This window comes from Mycteria americana, chromosome 7 (genome assembly GCF_035582795.1).
Source record: "Mycteria americana isolate JAX WOST 10 ecotype Jacksonville Zoo and Gardens chromosome 7, USCA_MyAme_1.0, whole genome shotgun sequence".
Lineage (NCBI taxonomy): Eukaryota > Metazoa > Chordata > Aves > Ciconiiformes > Ciconiidae > Mycteria > Mycteria americana.
Window position 1 is genome coordinate 42,959,361 of NC_134371.1, and position 21,986 is coordinate 42,981,346.

At 35.6% G+C, this 21,986-nt stretch overlaps 1 protein-coding gene across 1 annotated transcript in view; it reads left to right on the top strand.

The window, feature by feature from the left end:
• CDC73 (cell division cycle 73) overlaps window positions 1–21,708 on the top strand; it is a 112,718-nt gene extending 91,010 nt beyond the window's left edge. The window contains exons 11-17 of the mRNA XM_075508141.1: window positions 2,378–2,435; window positions 5,588–5,623; window positions 5,996–6,083; window positions 12,698–12,859; window positions 14,746–14,846; window positions 18,210–18,351; window positions 19,664–21,708. Coding sequence (XP_075364256.1) covers window positions 2,378–2,435; window positions 5,588–5,623; window positions 5,996–6,083; window positions 12,698–12,859; window positions 14,746–14,846; window positions 18,210–18,351; window positions 19,664–19,700 — 624 coding nt within the window. The 3' untranslated portion in view covers window positions 19,701–21,708. The remainder of the gene's footprint in view (window positions 1–2,377; window positions 2,436–5,587; window positions 5,624–5,995; window positions 6,084–12,697; window positions 12,860–14,745; window positions 14,847–18,209; window positions 18,352–19,663) is intronic.
• The last annotated feature ends 278 nt before the right edge of the window (window positions 21,709–21,986 follow it).

Consider the following 21,986-nt stretch of genomic DNA (forward strand, 5'->3'; position numbering starts at 1 on the left):
ATTTAAATGAATTTATTTCCTACCATTACTCACATATTTTCATGCGACTTTTTTATGTGCTTTTTTTTGTTGTTGTTATGGGGCTGGGTTTTTTGTTTATTTGTTTCAGTTGCAATGTTCTCAAAGCCCTGCCTTTTTGTTTTGGGCTTCTGCACTAAGTTTCCCACTTAATCACTTTAGAGAAGATAATTCAGAGGAAAGTATGAAAAACTCTCAGATAATTTGCCAATTATTTTGTTAGGCTTGATTCTCTGTATATTCTGGTGCTTTATGGAGATTTTGGTGAAGAGAGAAATCACAAGCACAAGTCATATGGAAACCAAAGTAAGGCTTTGGTTATAGTTTGGTTATAATTCTTTCCAAGGCTGCAGAAAAACTCCAGAATCTCTGAAGCAGCTCCTGGTTCCCTCCCTTTGCTGCAGCTGCCGTAGGTCCTGCAGGGTCTGTTTAAGATATAGGAGGCGCTGAATAAGTGGAAGGGGAGGCTGAAAAGTTGCCGTACTGATTCTGTAGGGGCATAAAGAGGAATGGACGTGTGGGACTGCAGACAGTAATAGTTAAGCATCTAAACAAACGGAATTGGATTTAGAAACTTGGAACAGCATTGCAGGAAGTGACGTTTCTTCAGCTTGATGGTTTTTTTTTCCATTTCATAAAATGCTTTAAATTCAAGGAAATGTTATGGGAGAATTCTTGGTATTTCTTCAACGTGTGTAATTAATGCACCACAGGAACAGTCTTTTCACACAGAAAATGACATTTTTCTATAGAAACAGATGCAAAATGTTTTATTTCCACTTTCTTGGCGAAAAGAAAGGTGATGATGTTTCAAATAACTGCTGTTTCTCGGTCGCAAGGCTTCTTTCAAATGTAGTCAGCCTTTCCTGCTGCTCTTCCTTTAGAGTGTGGTATTTTGATTTTTATCATTTGCTGAGTAATTATTGTGAAAGGACATAGGCAAAAATACCTTTTCTCAGATACTGAAAAAGTAAGTCTTAAAATAACAGTTACTGATTCAAGTGCCCTACATAGATGTTGGTATTTTAATAATCAGAAAAGAGTACAGCAAAATTTGAGTTTAATCCATTTCTTGCAATGGGGGGTTAAATTCTTATGCTGAAGATTAATAGGAGGTTGCTGACTATAAAAGTTACAAAAGCTGCGCGCTGTACCAAATGTCAGCTCCAGCCTATTGTAAGTAATCATGGGTGGCTTTGACTAAAGCTCAGGGAAGAGATATTTTGAGTAAATTTGTGTTTTCTAAGGGCTTGTCAAGTGATCTTCTCTTCTATTTGTACTTCACAGTTCTTGAGATAAAAACAGAGTTTTAACTTTCATGGTGGAAACTGAAAAGCAGTTTCTTTAAGTGTTGTTTAAATCATGGAACTTGAGGCTGCTTGTGTGTAGTCCCCTGCTCATTAGCCTTTTTTTATTTTCAATTGCAGAACATATTGTTATTTATGCGTGGACATACAAATGTGATAATGCCATATTGGAGTCCTTTCCAACAGGTTTTCCCAGAGTGGGATCTCTGACCTTTCTGAGTGTCTCACAGTTGAAGGATATGCTTCACATAGCATTTAAGTAATTTTCAGATAAAATTCATGGTTTCATGTTAAAAGGTTTTCTGTCAGCCTTGCAAATTGAAGTGGCTGGAATATATAGCATTTTTTTACAGTGTTAATAATATTGTTAGTAATACATGCTTTGTTCAGTGAGGCTTCACAGAAGTAACTGAGAACAGAATTTGTTCTTGCAGGAATTTAATGTTGCTTTGGAACCAGACATGTGTGACCTCACTGTTCTCTTATGTGGTGTGTTGACTCTGCAGAGTTAACAAGAATAAATAGTAGTGCAGGTCTTTTGTTTGTTACATTAAGGTAATTGGATAAGGCATGAGCAGAACTAATTATCATGAGTGCTATTTCTGGGCATTAAAACTCTTCAAGGCAGGAATGCATTGCAATTTCTTGGTCCTAGTTTTCCATCCAGAGCATAAGCAGATCTTGTTTTGAAATTTCTATAGCCAATTGCTTATACTTATGTTATTAACCCTTGGTGAAAGTGGTCATAGTTAAAATGAAACAATACTATAAATAGAACAGGTTTCTTTGAATATAGGAAAAAAGTTACTGATTGGCACTGGATAGTTAAAATGTAAACCCATAAAAGCTTATGAGGTTGTCTGTCCTCCCCAAGTCTAAATCAGAAACTGAAAACGAGTTTAGAATATTTTCACTATTTTCTTTCTTCTCTTTAATGGAAACATATTGCCCTCATTTTCATGATACCCTCTGTAGCTCTGTGTTCATTTAAAAAGCCCATGTACCTGACAAGAAGGCCAGCTGTTAATGTTACCTCTTCTGTCTTTTAAAAGGAAGGTGCTTCTGCTCGAAAAACACAGACTCCAGCAGCACAGCCTGTACCACGACCAGGTAAGGTAGCCTACTATCATTTGTGCTTCTGTTCCAAATAAGTATGAGTTTTAAAGTACTATTTAAAACTTTAGTTAGCTGAAGGATGAAGTGGAGACTGTTTATTTGTAGCCTTTAACTGCAAATGTGTTGGAAATAACACATAACTTTTTGGTTAATGTTATACCATGGGGCTTGGGTTCATTCTCTTTAGTGTGTTGCCCAATTAGCCCATGGAAAGGATGCGCTAGTGAAATTAAAAAGAGACGAACTTCTTGGTTGTCGGCTTGGTAGTTCACAAATGCCAGCTCAAATGTATAATAAGAGCTGGTTAATACTCCAAGGAGAAACAACCTAAATAGAAAAGCTAATCTCAAAAAGAGATATATTATTACTTCTATTACTAATATATCAGAAATAAGTCTTTCTCTGAATGTGTTATCATTACTTCTTCACACTTCTTAGCACATAAGGTATTTGTAATGGGGCCAGAATCCTCAACTGGCTTTTTAATTCCCAGTTAGTAGATTTTAGCTACCAAGTCCGTTTTGTATGTCAGATTGAATCTCAAATTGAGATTCAAAGATAGAATAAGTACTTTGTTTTGTTTTAATGAGAAACCCTTAGAGTTTTTAAAAGTGTAAGGGTACACACAGTATATGAGAGGATCAGTGTTTCCAAACAGCTATGTGCATATCTGCACTTAGTTTACATACTATGAGAATTTCTGATTTGGTCAAAGAAAGACTTGAGTGAAAGGTGTTATTTAAGAACAAGATGATGGTTATTGTTGTTATGAAGGTATTGGAAGGGGAACACTTTGGGATTTTTGGAAACAAAGCTACCTTTTAAAATGAATATACTTTTTCTAGAAGTACTGCTGGAGTACTGTATATTCTTGTGGAGACTACTAAATGCTTTCAATGCGTGCCTTGCTATTTCCTTGAGATTTATTAGTAGGATTTCATGCTAAGACTTAGTATTGTAAAAATGATTCTTCCCCAAAAATCTATTCTAATATTCAGTATTCTCAGCTTACCTAAATGCTGTTGTGCACAGATTCTTGTGTTTGGTTAGTTTGATTCTAGAAAGGTCATGCAGCCTGTCATACTTATCTCACTAGCCCCATTAAGCATAATAATGCAAATGGAGTTGACAGACAGCAGTATGAAAAGGGTAGAAGTGGCAAGAGCAAAAATCTGACTGAGTTGTCACAGGTCCCTACTGTGAACTGTGACTTCACGGGCATTAACTGGCAGAAGTGTATTTTTTTGTACATTATACAGGTTATACTGATATTGCCCTTCTCTAAGGCCAATCTAATCCATTATCTTGCCTCTATATATTGTAAGTTGAAAAGAGAATAAAGAACAGAGGTATAGTCTGAAGAAAGTATATACTGCTTCATGGAAAAAAAAAATATATATCTTTCTGCCTGTTCTAGGATATTTTGGGGTTTGGAACTTTTAAAAAATCAGTTGTTCTGTTCTTAGCAGTCAAAGTATTTAAAACATGCAATTTCCAGGAGGAGGATGCTTTGCACATAAGAAGCGTTAGTTGAATTGGACAAAACAGTTGTACAATACTGATTTGAAGAAATATCTTGATGTGCTTTTAACTTAAGATTTTTTTTCTGCACCTTTCTGCAGTACCTACTTTTCTACTAACCTGCCTTGGTACAGCTATCAAATTTCTTACAGATGATTCTTCCCTCCCGTGTGTGCGCCTTCCCCCCTCCTCCCCCCCCCCCCCCCTTTTTTTTTTTTTTTTTTTTAGGGCAGCTGACACTGCCCATATATTTCAGGAACTTTTTGCATTAAGGAGATACCTACATTTAAAAAAATAAAATTTAAAAATCATTGGGCAGGTAAAATTCATGTAGTTCTATATAGTGTTGCCAATTATATCTGTGCATTTGACAGTGTCAGGAAAAGATAATTAAGGACATGGTCCCAATATTTCAACAATGGCAACTATGTGTTGTGAATATTTATACTGTTCTAGGCAGTTTCTGAAACAGTTGGTTGTAAATAAACATGAGCAAGTTGGTGCTATGAAATTGGAAGTCAGTTAATGAAATTTGTCATGCATAGTAGCAGTTGAGACTTGAGTTAGTCTGCATCAATCTTTCTACTACTCACCATTTTCTGATTTTGTGAATTAGGATAAACGTGTATGATGATAATTATCAAGCACAACAGTTCTTCCTTTAAGCTAGGACTCGTGAAAACTGAACTATAAAATGTTTATTTGGAGGAAGCCAGGTTATTCAGTAATAGCACCAAAGTGAAGAAATACATATGCTTTTCCAACTTTGGACTGAAGTATCTCCCATATGGAGGAGGTCACAACTTGGAAGGCTGAAGTGGAAACATTTTATTGGGGAGGGGGGAGGCAGGGACAGAATTCTTTGGTTTCTATCTGGCTAGTATTTGTTTGTTTGTGTGGTTTTTTTGGTGGTTTGGGGTGTTTTTGTTGGTTCTTTGTTGTGTTTTGGGTTTTTTTTGTTGTGGTTTGGTTTTGGTTTTTTTGTGGTGTTTTTTTGTTTGGTTGGTTGGGTTTTTTTTTGCTTGAGTGCTACACTATCTGTCAAGTGTCATTGTTTTTGGCACCCAAAGAGCTCATGTAATTCAAACTGCAATCCAAAATTAACCTGACTAAGCCTAAAATTTAGATTTTGACTTTTGAAAGTTCTGTATCTGTTAAGGTTAGCTAAACCCTACGGATCTCATGTGCAATGATTACTAATGAAAAGGTGAGGGTCTGTAAAGATTAGTTGTGAAACAGTCTTCCTGTTGGTTCAGCACTATTGGACTTATGATCTACAAGCAGCTTTTTTCAAGATTGCTGGCAATTTTTGTCGATGCTATAGTGCCCCGACCTTTTGAGGAGGATGGAGAGGGATGACTAGTTTCAGTAAAATTAGGAGAGATTGACTCAGCCGTCCTAACATCCGTTTCAGACAGTCAAAAGCTGTTTGTCTTCTGAATACTGAGACCCAAATTATAAATCCCTCCTTCAACTTTGTGTATTGCGTGTCTGAAAATGATCTAATGACTATAGTGTGACTCTTCTCTGTTCACTCCTGCAACTAGAAACATTGAAATGTTGCCTTACCACGACATTTGTATTTATATGTTAGTCATCCTGCCATATTTTCTGTTTTTTCTCAGTTTCTCAAGCAAGGCCACCTCCAAACCAGAAAAAAGGTGAGTCAGTTTTAGTTACATGATTCTTTTCATTTCTGTGTGAATTGTGCCCACTCTATCTTTTGCTGGAACCACAAGCAACAATATAAACAAGCAGTGGAATGCAGACAGCATTCTGTTTTGCTAAATACGGGTCCTACCCATATTTAGAGACTCCTGATACAGGGGTATGCTTTTTTTGTGAATGAAAACCTCCAGTTTAGGAAAGGTTTACTACGATTTTCCTTGAATATTTTTCTATTATTTTGATCTGTTAAGCAAGTGTTTTGTTTTTATGTACAGTTCCTTTAATGAAAAAAGGTGGGGGGGGGGAACTAACCAAAACCACAACAAAAAAAACCCCAGGCAAATGCAACTTTATTATCTCTACAGGATCTCGAACTCCCATAATCATTATTCCAGCAGCCACAACGTCTTTAATAACGATGCTTAATGCAAAGGACCTTCTGCAAGATCTGAAGTAAGTGGCTGATTAGAACACACTGTGTAAAAAAAAAAAAAAAAAAAAAAAAAAAAAACCAAACTGTTTTCAGATATAAAGGTGTACTAGTACCAAATTAGTAATTAAGCAAGAGGGAGTATCTACTGTCTCATGACAAGCTAGTTTTACAGACCAGAGTATAAAAGAAATTAATGCTTCTTGCATAGTAGGAAAAAAGCAGAAACTTATTTTCAGAGTTTTTGCACAGTTGTGACCTGTGGGCCATATGGGCAGATTGAGAAGAAAGTCTTACAGTACCATTTCTAATGTCTGTAGTGTGGTTTGGTGGTTGTTTGGTTTTTTTTTTTTTTTTACCTAACATATATGCACATGTGCAACCGATAACAAATCCTTACAATTGAAGAAGGCTTAGGCTATTTCTAGTTCCTAGGTTACTGGCACATATCATCAGAGATCCAGTAAGCGTACTGGACTCTCAGTGCCTCTTCTGAAATATTTCATAGGAGAGAAGGTTGGCTTTTAACACTATAGTCTAATGTGCAAGCAGTTACTAGCCTGATAGAATTGTGTGGACAGAGGATGTTGCTTGTTTATGTGGGTTTTTATGTTTAAGAAAAAATTTTACATGTACAAGCCCTGGATTTTACATCTATATAGTTTGTGACTTTCTGACATGGAAATAGCTATAATGGAATAAAGCACCTATATGTCATGTCTAAGTATATCTGTGGTAGGAGGCTTGCGCTGTTTTCAGCTCCGCTGGGGTAGAGCTACAGTTAACTTCTCAAGACCTGCCCCAAGAGGAGGCTGATCGTTAGAGTGCAAAGAACATGATCCAGAAAAAAATGAAATTAAGTTTAAGGGGTCAAAGGAGGACACTGATGTAGTTAACAAGTATGAAAGACGAAGTGAAGAATCAAGGTATGTTAATGAATCGGAAGTGCAGTAGCAGAATTCAGAAGAGCAAAATTTAATTTATTTAGCCATGACAGGTCTAGTGCTCTTCTAGAAAATATGCCACCTGGCCTGTATTTTTTTTTTTTTTGCATTCAAATTTATGGAAGTAGTTTGTTTAGGAATGGCTGCAGGATTTGTTTTTACTGTTCAGGTGTGTGGAGTGTAGAACTAGCCTTGATATGAAGTGTGATTGATAGATACATGATGGCTTTCCAGAAAGACTTATCTAATTTCTGCCTCTAAGTCACTGCTGCCTTTAACTCGTTCTCCACTTTCAGCTAAAGTTGACAGAAGAGTAGAGATTTGGAAGACACAGGTCATTGCCACAAGTTTTGGAATAAATAAATATTGTCCAGAAAGAAAAGACACACCCAAATTAATACCCCTTACCCCTACTGAGGAAGATGCAGGTAGATTTGAATTTCTTTTATTTCTAGAGGTAATCAGCCTGCTTGTGTTAGCCATCAGAGGAGATGAATGATATAGCACAAGGAGAAGGGATTTTTGAAGCTGGAAGAGTAAGAGCCATTGCAGGGGAGACTGCTAAGCAGTGTAGGAGAACCCTGGGAGAATGAGGCCCCCCAGGATTGTTACAGTACGGAACCTGAGACATGTGTGACATGGGCTGTTTACAGGGCAACTTTTTCTTCCATGCCTGATACCTGAGGCAGCACAGTTCTGTGAAGTGTATGATAATAATGAATGAGTATTTGGGTTTCATAACTAAAACCAACTTTTGGGATTCCCTCCATTTAAATGTTTCTTAAAATAAGGAACAAAGTTAGCTGAAACTATAAATAGAGATCAAGCCACTTAAAATCAAAACTTACAGTCACACCTGAATCCCTGTCTTTTAGGATAGTTTTGTCTAGGATGCTGGATTTTTTTTATAAGTAACTGGACTGCAACACATTGTCACTTTGGATATGAGAAAAAGTAATTGCAGTATCATTGGCAGATATTTTAGATCATTTGTTGTAAAATAAACAGGACGGTCTTCATCCAGTACTATGGTAGGCATTAAATTCAATTGTCAAGGACTGAAAGAAACTTACTAATTACACCAACATTTTTAGTAACCCTTTTCATAGCTCTGTAGTATTGTTGGGTTTTTTTCCCTTGCCAAATTTGGTTGACATTTGTATGATGATTAGCATGTTTAATTCATCACTAATGTTATGCTCTCTTTTGAGGTAGAGAATATGGAAAGCAGGAAAGCTATCATGAGTAGAATGAAATATATATAATGATAAGCCAGAAGCATGTTACTGGTTTAAGATTTTTTTTTTTTAAGATTATCTTATTTGTCTATTGGATATTTGTTGCAACTTAGATTTTGTAGGGGGACATTTCTGTCTATAATTGTAATATATACAATTCACATGCTGTATAAAATGCAAATATTCTTGATAACCTTCTTTTGAAAGGTTGTTTTTCTGAGGAGCCACGTACAAGATAAAAATGAAGAGTTTCTAAAATATTAAAAAGATATAATTTCATTTAAAATCAGAATGTCAATACTTTATATTGTGAGGCTTCTTAAAAAAAAATCATATAATGCACTTTATTCTTGTTCAGTATCTGAATGCAACACTGAATGCAACAGATCATAATTATTGTGTCAAATCTGGCTTTCCAGACTAAGTATTTGGGAATATCTGAAGTTAGGCTTTTCAGAGGCAATGTTTCTGCTTTGCATGGAACAAAAGTGAGGCAGTAATTTTGTCAGGCAGATGTAAATGATTAGAGATGATGATTATGTATTTTTATTATGATGATGCTTTTACTCATGATATGTTTTACCATATGTGGCCAGGCAACTCATTGAGATTTATCCAGCTTTGATATTGAGCAAACTATCTGAAAGATTCAGGGATAATGTATTACCAAAAAAGCTTCATTCTCCTGCAAAAATAGGTGTATGTAGCTTTTGATACTGTAATCTAACAAAAACATTGAGGGAGTTGTAAAAATAAGTCTCCAGTTCTAAACACAATCAAGTGTATAATACGATGATCTTGGTTACTGTCCAGCATTGGAGTTGCCTTATTCTCTGTTCATGCATTTTTCAGTATGCCTGAGTTGGGGGCCAGAAAGTGCTGACCTGGCCTCAGTGAAAGTGTTTTAAAGTTAATGTTAGCAATTGATGTGAGTTTAGAGCCTAGGCATGAGCAGCTCTGGCAGTTCAGTGGATAGTATCTTACCAATTACCTCCCATAATTTGATCTTGTTCAGGTGCTTGCCTGTTACCTTAGGAAAGGGACCTGCTGTCTTTGTAAAGTGAGAGAGTGCACCAGTTTTTATGTGAATAATGATTTTGGCAATTAACAGCAAGAGAATTGAGTGCTATTAATTTCCTAGTAAGGGTATAAAAATGGATTCTAAGTAGATATGGGATTGGTTTTTTTTTTTTTTTTACACTAGGGAATAGTAATCTGGAGAAGCAACAAAAAAAATGTAGGCTCCTGCACAGTCAGGTTTCAGAATGCATTTCTAGTGTGTTGGATGATTAAAAAGGTGTCAGGTACAAATGTGTAGTTAAGCCACCAGCTATAGTATTGTGGCAAATAATTCCCAAGAGAAGATGGGGTTTTGCTGTTTTCTTTAATACTCAGATTTCTTAAGCTTTTCTTTTATGTCCAGGTAGTGATGGAGTAAGCCATGGTTATATTGATGGCTTATGAAAGATACAGTATGGCTGTAAAGATACAGACTTATGAAAGATCTTATGAAAGATACAGTATGTATGTATGTTCAAAAATATTCAGATTTTTACAATAAGTAAAACTGAAGCTATTGTCTAGAAGATACATAACTGAGGCACAACTGAATGGTGCCTTAATGGCTGTAACCCAGTTTCTAGCTGAAATGGAGAGAAACTGTCAAAAAACTAGTGTTGAAATGAATTCTTAAACACAGAAACACTTAAAGCTAGAAGTAGAATTGAGAATGCCTGTTTCAGCCAAATTTGAGGGATCTCAGATATTGTGGTGAAATTGTTAGACTGTAGAATAGCAATATTGCTTCTTGTCTAATTTGGCAGGGGTGGCTAGGTTTCCTGTTTCCATTTAAAATGTGTTTGCTTCCTCACATTTACAAATTAAATTTGAAATGTGACCTTTTAGATTGCTGTTCATATGAATATTTGATTATCACTGTAATGTATGTATGGCTGTTTGGTTTTTATTTACATATTCTGTAAGAGTTTGTTCTCATTCAGTGCATGGGACATGTAATAAAGAACAAAATTCTTCTCGAGCTCTCCACCATTTTAGGTGATCCTGGCTTTTCATGTAAGCCTTGCCACTTGGGTAAAAGAAAGGTGTTGGGGGTGTGTGTAAATTTTAAAATTATTTTAAAAACCAAACCAAAACAAAAACCAGAAACTATTTTATTTTCACCTTTCCAGCCCAGATTCCTTAGTTCTGATGGGTGAGGAGAGACTCATAAGTCGTTTTCTTAAAAGCTCAAGACCACCAAGCAAATCCTTATTTTAAGTTATAAAATAGAGTTTCCTATCAGTTAATATTGGCAAAGCAAAGCCTGCAACATGTTGGCAGGACAGGCCATTAGGTATGCTCATGATTAAAGTTGCACCTGACTTTTGAGTTTTTAAATTACCAACTTGACTAGAAATACTTAATTCTGTTGTCACATTTGGTAGCTTTTTCCGAAGTAGAACTGTGTTGAACACTTCTGTGTAGCACGCAATTGTAGGTGTCAGTTGTGGTAGATAAAATATATGTAAATATTAACTGTTTTCTAATTACTTCAATTATTGGTGAAATGACTGTCTTAACAGGGTTTTTTATAATATTCAAGGTGGCCTAAGTGTACTTCTTCCCTGTGTATTCTGTATAGCTTTTTTGTCTGCATTTTCTTTAGAATGATGTTGTTTTACGTGTACTAGACAGATAAGCATAACTTAATTTATAGCTTATCATTTAACATCTGTAATGCTTTTTCTGTATTTCCAATACTAGTCAACTTTAATGCACAATTCATAGTCATTTGCAGGGTTTTTTAATCTTCCAGTGCAGTTGTATGCATTTGGACACACACTTCAAAAAAGGGTTGTGACTTTCTGTTTTTGAAACACTGTTAAATCATGAAGAGTATAAGGGGGCTTCATCTGTTTATTTACGTTAGGAAAGTAAAATAGTTTTGCTCGAAGTTTTATTGACAGTTTCCACGTGCTGCTTTAAGATGTGTGTGTTCGGGGTTTTTTCCCCAAAATGCCATTTTCTCATTGGATATAAGATGTTAGCAAAAACTAATATTTTCAAGTTGACTGAATAATTAACTTTTCCTCATATTTCATTTTTCATTCCTTTTTTTGTATTTTTCCAGCAATAGGAAGTGCAGTCTGCCTGTTTAAGCACATTCAATTTGGGGTTTAGTTCAAATAGAAATAGCTTGAAGAAAACAAATAGAAATGGTGCAAACAACTTACTCAAAAAATGTAGTAAACTTTTCATAATCTGTACTATAATGAAGAGAAATCTTACCAATTATGTAGAGTACTGTGTTTTTAGAATGTAGCACCAATATTCCTGTTAACTTTTGCAGTTAAGTGAAACATAGTGTTTCTTTTTATCAGAATTTTTGGAAATGAAATGTCAGTGGCAAACAGTGTTAGTAGTGCAGCTGGGTGGTTTTGAACAGAATATTAGGAGAACATGGGTCTGAGCTCTGCTCTTTTGCTGGCCTGGTAGGTGATAACAGTCACATCAGCTTACCTTTCTGTGACATAGTTTTAGTTCTGTAAAAAGCATGATTTTGTTATATTTCCTTTTGACAAAATCCACTGAGATTCATCAGTAAAAAGGCTTGCACTTCTCTCACACTTATGATGCCAATTTTGAGAACTGTTCTGTGTATTTTATTATCACCATAAAGAAGAGTCTCTTGAAATGGAATTGCATTTTTCTTCAAGGTGAGGGGCTGAAAAATCAAAGATGTGTAATTCATTTGGGGGGGGGTCACATCTTAAGCATTTATTTTGGCATACAGAGATTAAATAAGACATGGGGATCACGTTATCCTTATTTTCTGAGCGCTTAATCTATCAGAAAAGCTATTTAGGGGGAAAAAAAAAATCCAGAATTGTAGTATCATACATCATAGTAACCAGGTGAATCATGATAATGTAAAATCACCATAATCTAAAAAAATAAAACCTCACTCAAACCTTTTTGACCAAAACTCCCAGGTTTCTTGGAAAACATAATTCCCATGGCTCCAAGAGCAAAAGCTCTAAAACTTGCTCCAGGAAGCAGCTGTTTCTTAGTGCCCAAGCTTTCCCATGTTACCCTTGATCACTAAAAAGAATGAGTTATAGCCATTCAGCAGGTTGTGATCTGGCTTCTCATCTGCAAATGTATTGGGTAAGGTCAGCAAGGAATGCCACGAAGGTATAAGAACAGGTCTGGCTGTAGTTTTGAGGGGCAGAGGACCTTTTAGTATGACTCTTTTTATCATAAGGGCTTATGAAATATTATTCTTATGTCTTTTGCTGTTCTGAATGAGTAGTGATGGAGGCTTGGTATAGTGAAAATGAGATGGCTTCAGTGACTGTTGCCAATAATGCAAAGTTCTGATGAAGTTGTTACTTTTCCTGCTGATTACATAAAATAAATTGTTTTTGTCTATTGAATGTTTCTTTATTCCCCAAGGTTTGTACCATCAGATGAAAAGAAGAAACAAGGCTGTCAACGAGAAAATGAAACTCTAATACAGAGAAGGAAGGACCAGATGCAGCCTGGGGGAACTACAGTCAGCGTTACTGTACCTTATCGAGTAGTAGACCAACCTCTGAAACTTATGCCACAAGACTGGTAAAATAGATTTCCCCTTTACAAAATTTCTTAATCGGGAGAATGCAGAATTTGAAGGGGACCAATAAAATTCTACTAAATTGCATAAAAAGTTAAGATATGGATAAAAGAGTGGATTTGATTGTTAACTGTATAGGAGTCTTCAGGTAAAATAATATGACACTAAACTTCTTTTAAGAAGTTTCTTAGGAAATCCAACACTCTACATTTTAACAGTATGAGCACCACAACTATTTTTATTAGGTTTGCCTGAAATGTTCCAGAAATTCAAATAGGAATAATTCACATGAGTTTTCCGGTTCGTCATACTGTAGTGTGCAAGTCACTGAAACATGATCTGAGAGAAAATCCTCCTTTCTTGTCTGCTTTCTGAATGACATTTCTTAGAAAGATACATTTGCAGGCTTTCAGCATCTGACATTCTAACTTTTTTTAATAGTTAAAGAAAGAAAGAAAACACATGAGACAGTAAAGACTGAACTGTGGTTTCAGTAGTGAATCATATTCATTGAATTGGATTCAATCATGGAAGCTTACTTCTGAAGGGAGAGCCCCGGTTGGGGAAAGGGAATCATAGATAGCTTTTAGGAAAAAGCTGCAGATTATTTTGTCTGTAGCCCATTCTTTGGTGCTATGAAAACATATTTCTCTTCGAACAGGAAAATTCTGGAGAAACATCTTTTTGTTATTTGATGTAATGAATCAGGCAACATTTTTACTTCTTCCTCACAAATGTGAGGATTTTAGACACGCACAATGACATTTTTGGTGGTTTTGTAACTTCCAATTTTAATGGATTTTAATGGAGAGGAGTAGATTTTAATGGAGAGGAATACTTTGAAAAGGTCCTGTTCCTAAATTAATTGTTCTCTGTATTGAGAACTTGAACTAATCAGAAATCCATGGGTTTGAAATTCCAAATATCAAATAGCACTTAATGTTTAATGATCAAACCTTTAAGAACCATGTAAAACAGTTCCTAAAGTGCTTCTGACCAAAGAGATGAAGTGGTGTGGGTTTTTTAGCTTGGTTTTTATCCAAGGGAGAATCAGATATTAGTATCTAGAAATTAACATGTTGTCGCTGGTTTTCTTTCTGTTAGCTGTTACAAAAGCTCTGCCATGCCATGGCAAAGCTTTAGTCTGTCTTTTAAAAACAAACAAACAAAAAAAAACCCACTCCACCTTGATTATTCTTTTCCATTTGGGATTTGGTAGACTTTATGATGAATTAAATTTGGGGATTAGACTAGGGAGGTAATTATTTGTTGTAGTAGATAGGAACCATGGTTATATGATGTAAAAGTTCAAGAAAAAGATAGACCATATGTGGGAGGACATTTATTCTCAAAGGTTTTTTTAAATTTTATTAATGTAAAAGCTTCAAATTTATTTTCTTAGTCCACAGGTAATGGTTACATACCCTTACAATAAATGATGCACTTTGCAACTGGAGGCAGAAATTTAGCACCTGTCTCTCCTAGTAAATTTTTAGAATAGAAGTTAATGATATTCAGAATAAAGGCTTTAAAATTGATACACCTCAGTTTATGGTGTTACTCGTAGAAGATTATCTCTCAAATGTTGGAGCACTTTTTAAAAGCAAAGTAATAATGACCAGAAATAAACACTGTTTGACTTCTTATGAATGTAAAATGAGAAACTGCACTGCATTCTGCAAAGGGACGGAGCTAAAAGTCCAGAAAAATCACATGAAATTTTTTTTGCTTACAGAAAAAGCAGTTGCGCTGGAGGTGTGGTTGTTAAATGTGCCATACTGCTGTTACTAAAATAAGAAACTATGCTAAGGTACATTGCCTCTTTAAGAAAACATGTGATTTAAATGTTCAAGGCCATCAACGTGTCCATCTCTTTCTGTGTTCGTAGGGATCGTGTGGTGGCAGTGTTTGTACAGGGTCCTGCTTGGCAGTTCAAAGGCTGGCCTTGGCTCTTGCCTGACGGATCACCTGTTGATATCTTTGCAAAAAGTAAGGTGGGGGGGTTGTTTTTAAGTGTTTGGGGGTTTGTTATTCTGTTTGGGGGTTTTTGTGAGGTTTTTATGCTTATGGCAAAGTACTGCCAAGTACTGCCAAAGTGCTGTTGGACTAGGATGGTTGAGAAGACAGACGCTTAGGTCTTTGCACAGATGGCAAGTATTAATGTACCCTCTGCAGTTGTTCTGTTCTGACCTGTGGAAGCTCACGGAAATCTTCTCAGAGCTGTCATCTTCACAAGAGGTTCAGAAATAGCTAGTGTATAAATTTACTTTCCAAGCTTCTAAAAAAGGGTGAAAAGACAATGTATATTATGTATAAGTGAAAAGATACTTCATAGATAACAGGTTTATAGGCTGTCTTCAGATTTCATTACCACTTTGAACAGAGGATTAATCACCTAGTATTTCACTAAGAAAGCTTTACAAATATGATCTGGTATCTGACAAAAACTTTGAAAGTTTAATAAGATACAGATATTTCTAAGTTGTGAGCTAGATGTTATTACTGTATAGATCTGAACAGGTTTTTTGAGTTATCACAATTATGCCCAGTATGCTTTGAGAGACACTGCACTTTTCTCACACAGTTCACTCTTCTGACTGTAAGGTGTGGGATAATATCTAAAGAAACTGTCAGATTCTGTTCTTTGTCACTTCATTGTGAAGCTGCCTTAGAAAACAGACCTTTTTATGGTGTCTGTCGGTTTCTGAGCTATAGATTTGAAAAAAAAACAAAAACAAAACCAAAAACAACAAACCAATCAACACATACAAAAGCAAAAAAAAACAAACAAAAACACCCAAACAAACAAAAAACCACCTTAGTTCAGTCTGTCATCTTCCAGTCAGTGTGATGAGGAAACAAGTTTGATCAGGTTTTGTGTGTGCACATATTTGGTATGTGAAGTAGAAACCGGGAAGAGCATGCTAGTTTCGTAAGGAGCAAAGAAAAAGAAAACAGGCGGATGGAAGGCTAAGGATGTATCTGTGAACAAGAAAGTAGAATGAGTTTGAGGGGGGATTGAGAATGAACAGGGAGAGAGTGAAAGAGCCTGAAAGTCAACGTAGAAGAAAAAATACACCACAGGAGAGAGTTTAACAAAAGAGACTAATGAAAGAAAATAACACTTCAAAATGAAGATAGAGGGAAAAGAGAAATTGTGAAAAGCAAACTCAAGAAAAATGCTGTTAACTATTTAAGGTCTAGCTAGTAGTTGCATGCTAGTTCCTATTAATTTGAATGTTATGTATATAGAAATGTATAGAGGTCCATAGGAATTGTCATGAAATGCTGTGACATTTTTGAGGTCTTCCTTATGCCGAAAGATCAAAATCATAGCCCGCGTAGTTCAATCTGAAGGTGTACAAATTCTTACATTTTTCAAGTGAAAGCAGGGTATCTGTTCTTACTTGACTCAAAGACACACTGAAGTGGACCTTTTTTAATTTTAGAAAGGCATTCTGTTGTTTCAAAGAGGTATTTTAAAAATATTTTCCCAGTAAGAGTATCTGTGGGGCTTTTCCTAATGACTTTACTCACTCCTCAAAATAAAAACTGTACATGGAGAGAGCACAGGCAACGTCAATCTGGTTGTATGTGGTTACCTTTTCCTGAAACTATTGCTTTGCCCATATTTATAGTCTTCAATAGTCTTTGTAAATGCGGTTTCTGAGATCTGCAACAGTTATTTGTTTCATCTGCAGTTTGCGTTTCTTCATGTAAGTCACTGGGTCCATAGCAATTAACAAATATTTAAAGCTTATCACTGTCATTGTGGAAAACAAGCAGGTAGCTTACCATAAAGAATTCCTCGATAAAATTTGTGTTGGGCCAGAGCCTGTCAAACTGGTTTTATTTGTTCAATTGCTATGTCACATAGCATTTTGTTAGTTGAGTCTCTAAAACTGTTCTCCTGAGTTTTATTTACACGTGGTCTCAGTGTTTAATGTTCACATAGCAAACAAGCTTATTTTTGCATCTGCAAGTGAATGTTTCAGATGAAATTTTGAATGATGTCACTTTAATGAACAAATACTTAATTTTGAATACCATTTTAAAGATCTTGCTGCTAGAGCACATTAATGCGCTTTAATACTGATTTGTTTCAGATTCAGAAGTGGATTGTCTTCTGTTCAATATCATTTAACCTTAATGCAGAGGCTCTGTCAGGTGTTGATTAAGTTTTCTGTAAATGCATAGCCCCAGTATATCCATATTTGCTTTCTCTGGAGTTATTTTGAAACATGCAACATTGTATGGCAAAGATAATGTATATGTATTCTTAATTTTCATTCACAAAGCTTAGAAATTTATCTAGCAATGGTACAAGCCAGATGGTCACTTCTTTAGTTTGTTAACTGAAAAAAAAAAAAAAAAAAAAAGCTAATTTCAGATACCAGTCTTCTAGAAAGCTCCTAGATATATAATTTTATAGTTTGACCTGTAACTGGAAAAGAGGACTGATTTTATCTTTTATTTATTTATTTTAGCCATTTGGCTAAAATTGTGGGTGGATTTTGTGGAAGAAAAAATGAAGAGTGTGGTACTTGAAAAGATATGACCATGACATGAAAAATAACTAGTTTCCACAAGCCTGGTCAAGTGCTTCTGCTTTACTTCTCAAATAACATCCAAAATAGAAAATGCATCAAATTGGTTACCAGATAGGAATTGTACAAGACTTAAATACTTTGCACTGGATTATGTCAAAACTATGATTTGGCTAAGGAAATCAAGAAGAATCGCAAGGAGACTTTAATACTCACTGTGTTAATGCTTAGGCTTTGCATAATTCACATGTGACAATACTTCCCAAGAGCAAAATAACTGTTGATATTTTACCATTTTAACTCGGTACTAGATCAGTTACTAAATTTCTCAATGCTTCATGTAGCGTTTGGGGGTTACACTGGCATTCTGCTATCAGTCTTCTACACAGACTTTCACGAAATAGCCAGGCTTCCTTCTCAGTGGTCTCAGAAATGCTTTTTTTTTTTTTTTTAAATTTTTGGACAGTTCAAAGATTTTCAGAAATAACAGCTTTCTTTCCCAAAGCAAATGTGCTTGAATTGGCAATGAGTTCCTGCTATTCTGGAATCTATGCATCTAAAAATAGGGGCTGACCTTTCACTTAAACCTGTAATAGCATGAAAGCCTGGTAGTGGCCACCAACCACCATGTTTAGTTCAGTTCCCTTAATTAACTAGTTTACTTTCTTGAGAGATGGGCTCATTACTCTTGTTCTCAGGCTCTGTTCTGAAAAAAGAGGGGTGGGGTGGGAATTCTTTTTGACTAATAATTAAACACTGTAAAGTCATCATGGTTGTACACTAAATGTTTTCCTGTTTCCTGCAGTTAAAGCTTTTCATCTCAAATATGATGAAGTACGTCTGGATCCAAATGTACAGAAATGGGATGTAACAGTGTTAGAACTAAGCTACCACAAAAGACACTTGGACAGGCCAGTATTTCTACGCTTCTGGGAAACTTTGGACAGGTATGTTTCCTGTTGAAAATTCTTTACGCTCATGCTTTTATGATGTTTGGTGGGAATGAAAAGTTATGGCAACAAGGGAACTGTATACAACTTAGACATCTGAACAATGTTTTAGCTTGAAAATACTGCTTGTTTAGACCTTCCCTGATGATACAGTTAAATATATACCACTATATGTTGTTATAAAGTAGAAATAATAATCTCCAAAGTGTAATATGCATGGATTTAAAGGAAGGATAGTTACCATTAATCATCAATTAGTACCATGATTCCTCACCTCCCTTTAGGCAGAAGGAAAGGGATGGAGAACAAGCTAGGTGCTGTAGAGTTTTCCTTTGTTCCCCCAGCCCTTCCCTTGGATTGCCGTTCTGAGCTTACGAGCTCTCCTCCTTTCTCTCTCCACCTCACTAGATGACAGTCTACAAAAGGTGAGAAACTACCTTAAGATAAAAAGCCACAAAGCATTACTTTATCCTGATGTGCTTGAGTGCACAGCACTGGGTAGAAAAGGAAGGAAGTAAAAAACCATATAGCACATAATTGAGTTTTGGACTGGTGATTCTTCTGTATCTTAGGGGCCTTCCAAGTACTTTGCCCGCTTTTTGTGAGAAGTGAGGGATGGAGGAGCACCAGCAGCTCTGTCAAGAGCAGCATTGCTTCTGACTCTGCTTCTCTGGTTCAGAACCCTCTCTGAATGGAAAGTTCATTGCGATATCTTTTTGATGTTGTAGAGAAGAAACTTTCTTATCGTGAAGCAGTTGACAAAATATTGAGGGAAGGGAGAAACCCATGCATTTCATGAATGTTTAATGTTTTCATGTTGATTGCACAGCAAACTGCTTGAATGATTGAGTGAAGTTCAAAAAGAAAAATCCTATGGGAATTGTCAAAATAATTCCAAGCATCAGACTTTCTATGGTTTCTTATTTAAAAGTCTCCGCTAAACTATATATCTGAATTCCCAGAATGAACTAGTTATCTTTAACAACAGTCTTCTGATGTTAGAAGTCATGTGATGCCTTGGAAAACATGAATTTTCTTTGAAGCAAAGAAAGTTGCTTGTTGCCATAACTTTTCATTCCCACCAAACATCATTTTAGCTGACTGTCTTTTAGTGGGACAAATATTGTGCATAATACAGAGCTATATGGCGTATAAGACATTGCATCTCTCTGGCAACTTGTAATTCTCTAAGAATTTTTTTTTTAACAAAGTCTGTGCATATTATTCCTGAGAGTAACATTTCTATGAATACCAAAAGAGTAGTAACGTTGTTTTCTTTTTCTTTTTTTTTTTTTTTTTTTTTTTTCAGGTATATGGTAAAGCACAAATCTCACTTGAGATTCTGAATCTTTCAGCTGCCACTTATTTCCTGAAGTATGGGTTGAGAAAAATGAAAGGGGCTCCAGTTCGGAGACCAGAGCTCGCACTATACGATATGTCAAGAACTTTACAAATGAAGAAGGGTCACAGTTTAAACTTTTTATAAAATCTTGTTTGGATGCTTCATGCTATGGCAGGTTGATACCTGTTGTTATTCAGAAGCAAAGGGGTTTTGCTTAAAACTATTTTTTTAATGTTGTTAGCCTTCTAGTCTGCAATCCAAATTGTATATTTTGATAGCAGCAGTTTCTTCTCTGTTTTGTTAAATTAGCCACATTTTTAAATAATGTGTTTTGTTCCTTATTAGAAAATAGATTGATCTTCACTGCAGGTTACAAATGTGTGTGTGTGCGTGTGCGCATGTGCGCACGTGTGTGTGTATATATATGTGTGTGTGTGTGTCTATATATATAATGTATAAAAAAAAGTTATAGACACACTTATGCACACATAGATGTTACCGGGCTTTCTGAACTACTTAGCTTCTGAGCTTAGTTTTGGTTTTCTTTGCTTATCGTTTCACTTACTGAAAATATTTTTGTTGTGAATGATATTACATTTTAGTCAATAGACTTGCAAACTGAAGCAAAGTGAAAATTGTTTTGGATAAATCAAAATGTCAACCTGTATATGTATATTCTGTCAGTCTTTGTTGAAAAAGGGAAGATGAAAAATCTAGAAACACTCTTTTTGATTTGTAATGTCCCAATTTACTAAATCTTTAAACTTTATTATAGGAATACCTTCAAGTCATGTTAACTTTAAATTGTCATTCTTCACACAGGTCTCTTTATTTAAACTGAAAGTGTGCATGTGTACATTCCCATCTATCAAAATACCTTTACATATGAGTCTAAATGTTACCTAGATTAAACAATGAATAGAGAAGGAGAGAGTTTGGATTTTTTTTTCCTGAAAGAGCCACCACAGGGAATGAATAATTTTAACTTCTTTGCATTTATACCTCTAATACCACCTCTAATATTATTTTCTTGTGACAAAAGTAGCCCAGACTATGTCTACAAGAGTTGTAATTTTCTGAGATGAGTGGCTAATATGGCCTCCTAACAGTCCTGCATTGGAATGGAAAATGAACCTACTCCAGTTACCAAAGAACAGATTTGCTTGATCTTCAGTATGTGTATAACTGAGGCCAGAAGACCCTGGTATTTGTATGAATTTATGGTATCTCTGTATCTATTCAATAACGTTAAGTTGATGTTGCATACCAGTGGATGTAGAGAATGATCAAATACTGTAACACCCGCATGAATTTTTTTCTGGGATAGAAAATACATGTTTATATTCCTGTTCTTGAAATTCCAAACCATGTTTTTTTAATATACTTTACATTTAAGGTTTGACAAAAGTAAAATGTTCTACCTATTCTTTTTCAGTTTTGCTTTTTATTTGATGTTACCTTCATTTTTAATAAAATCAGAAGGCACATCTCCCTAAGAGGTTTTTAAAACTATGTCTTAAATTTGAGGACTGTGAGGTCTGACTTTTAATTAAATGTTTCCAGCCCTGCTATACTGAGACTACTATTTTTAAATGGTCTTAATGGAAACGGGGGGTGGGGGGAACAACCAAACAAAAAACCCCAGTGGCTCCAAGACTGGAAGCAGTGGAGGCTGGATTTTTGAGTGGATTCTGCGAAGTGACTGAGAAGAGCAGGCAATACAGAACTACTAGAAGTTCTCCTATTTGTATGGGCAGTTGGTCAGTATCAAATGACTGTTTTTTCCCAATACTTAAGCTTATTATTATAAATGTATCCATGTCATACATGAGTGAGCTAAAACATTCAATACTTTGTTTTAACCGGTACTATAATTAGCAAAGCTGTAATGGCTATCAACACCGCAATCGCTACCATGAGGAAGTGGTTCAATTTAGGGTTCATTACTACTTTAAATAGTGGGATATCATGTGTGGGTTTTGTAACTCTCAAATGTTTCCAATTAGAAATGTGATTTTTTTTCAGATTTAATCAGTACTTCACGGCCCGTGTAGTTTTAAAGAGACTTCTACAATGGGCAGAAAACTTAAAAAGCGAATTCTGAAGAAATGTGTGCTTCATGTGAACTGTGATATACAGACTATATAGTCGTCTTAAAATAGGCATGGTCCAATTATCTTTTCTCTGTCCTGTATTTCACTTGTGTTTTAAGCGCAGATGTAATCCCAGGTCCAATATTGTATACAGAAGATGGCTTGATTTAGATCTAAGTTTATGTATAGATTGGGAG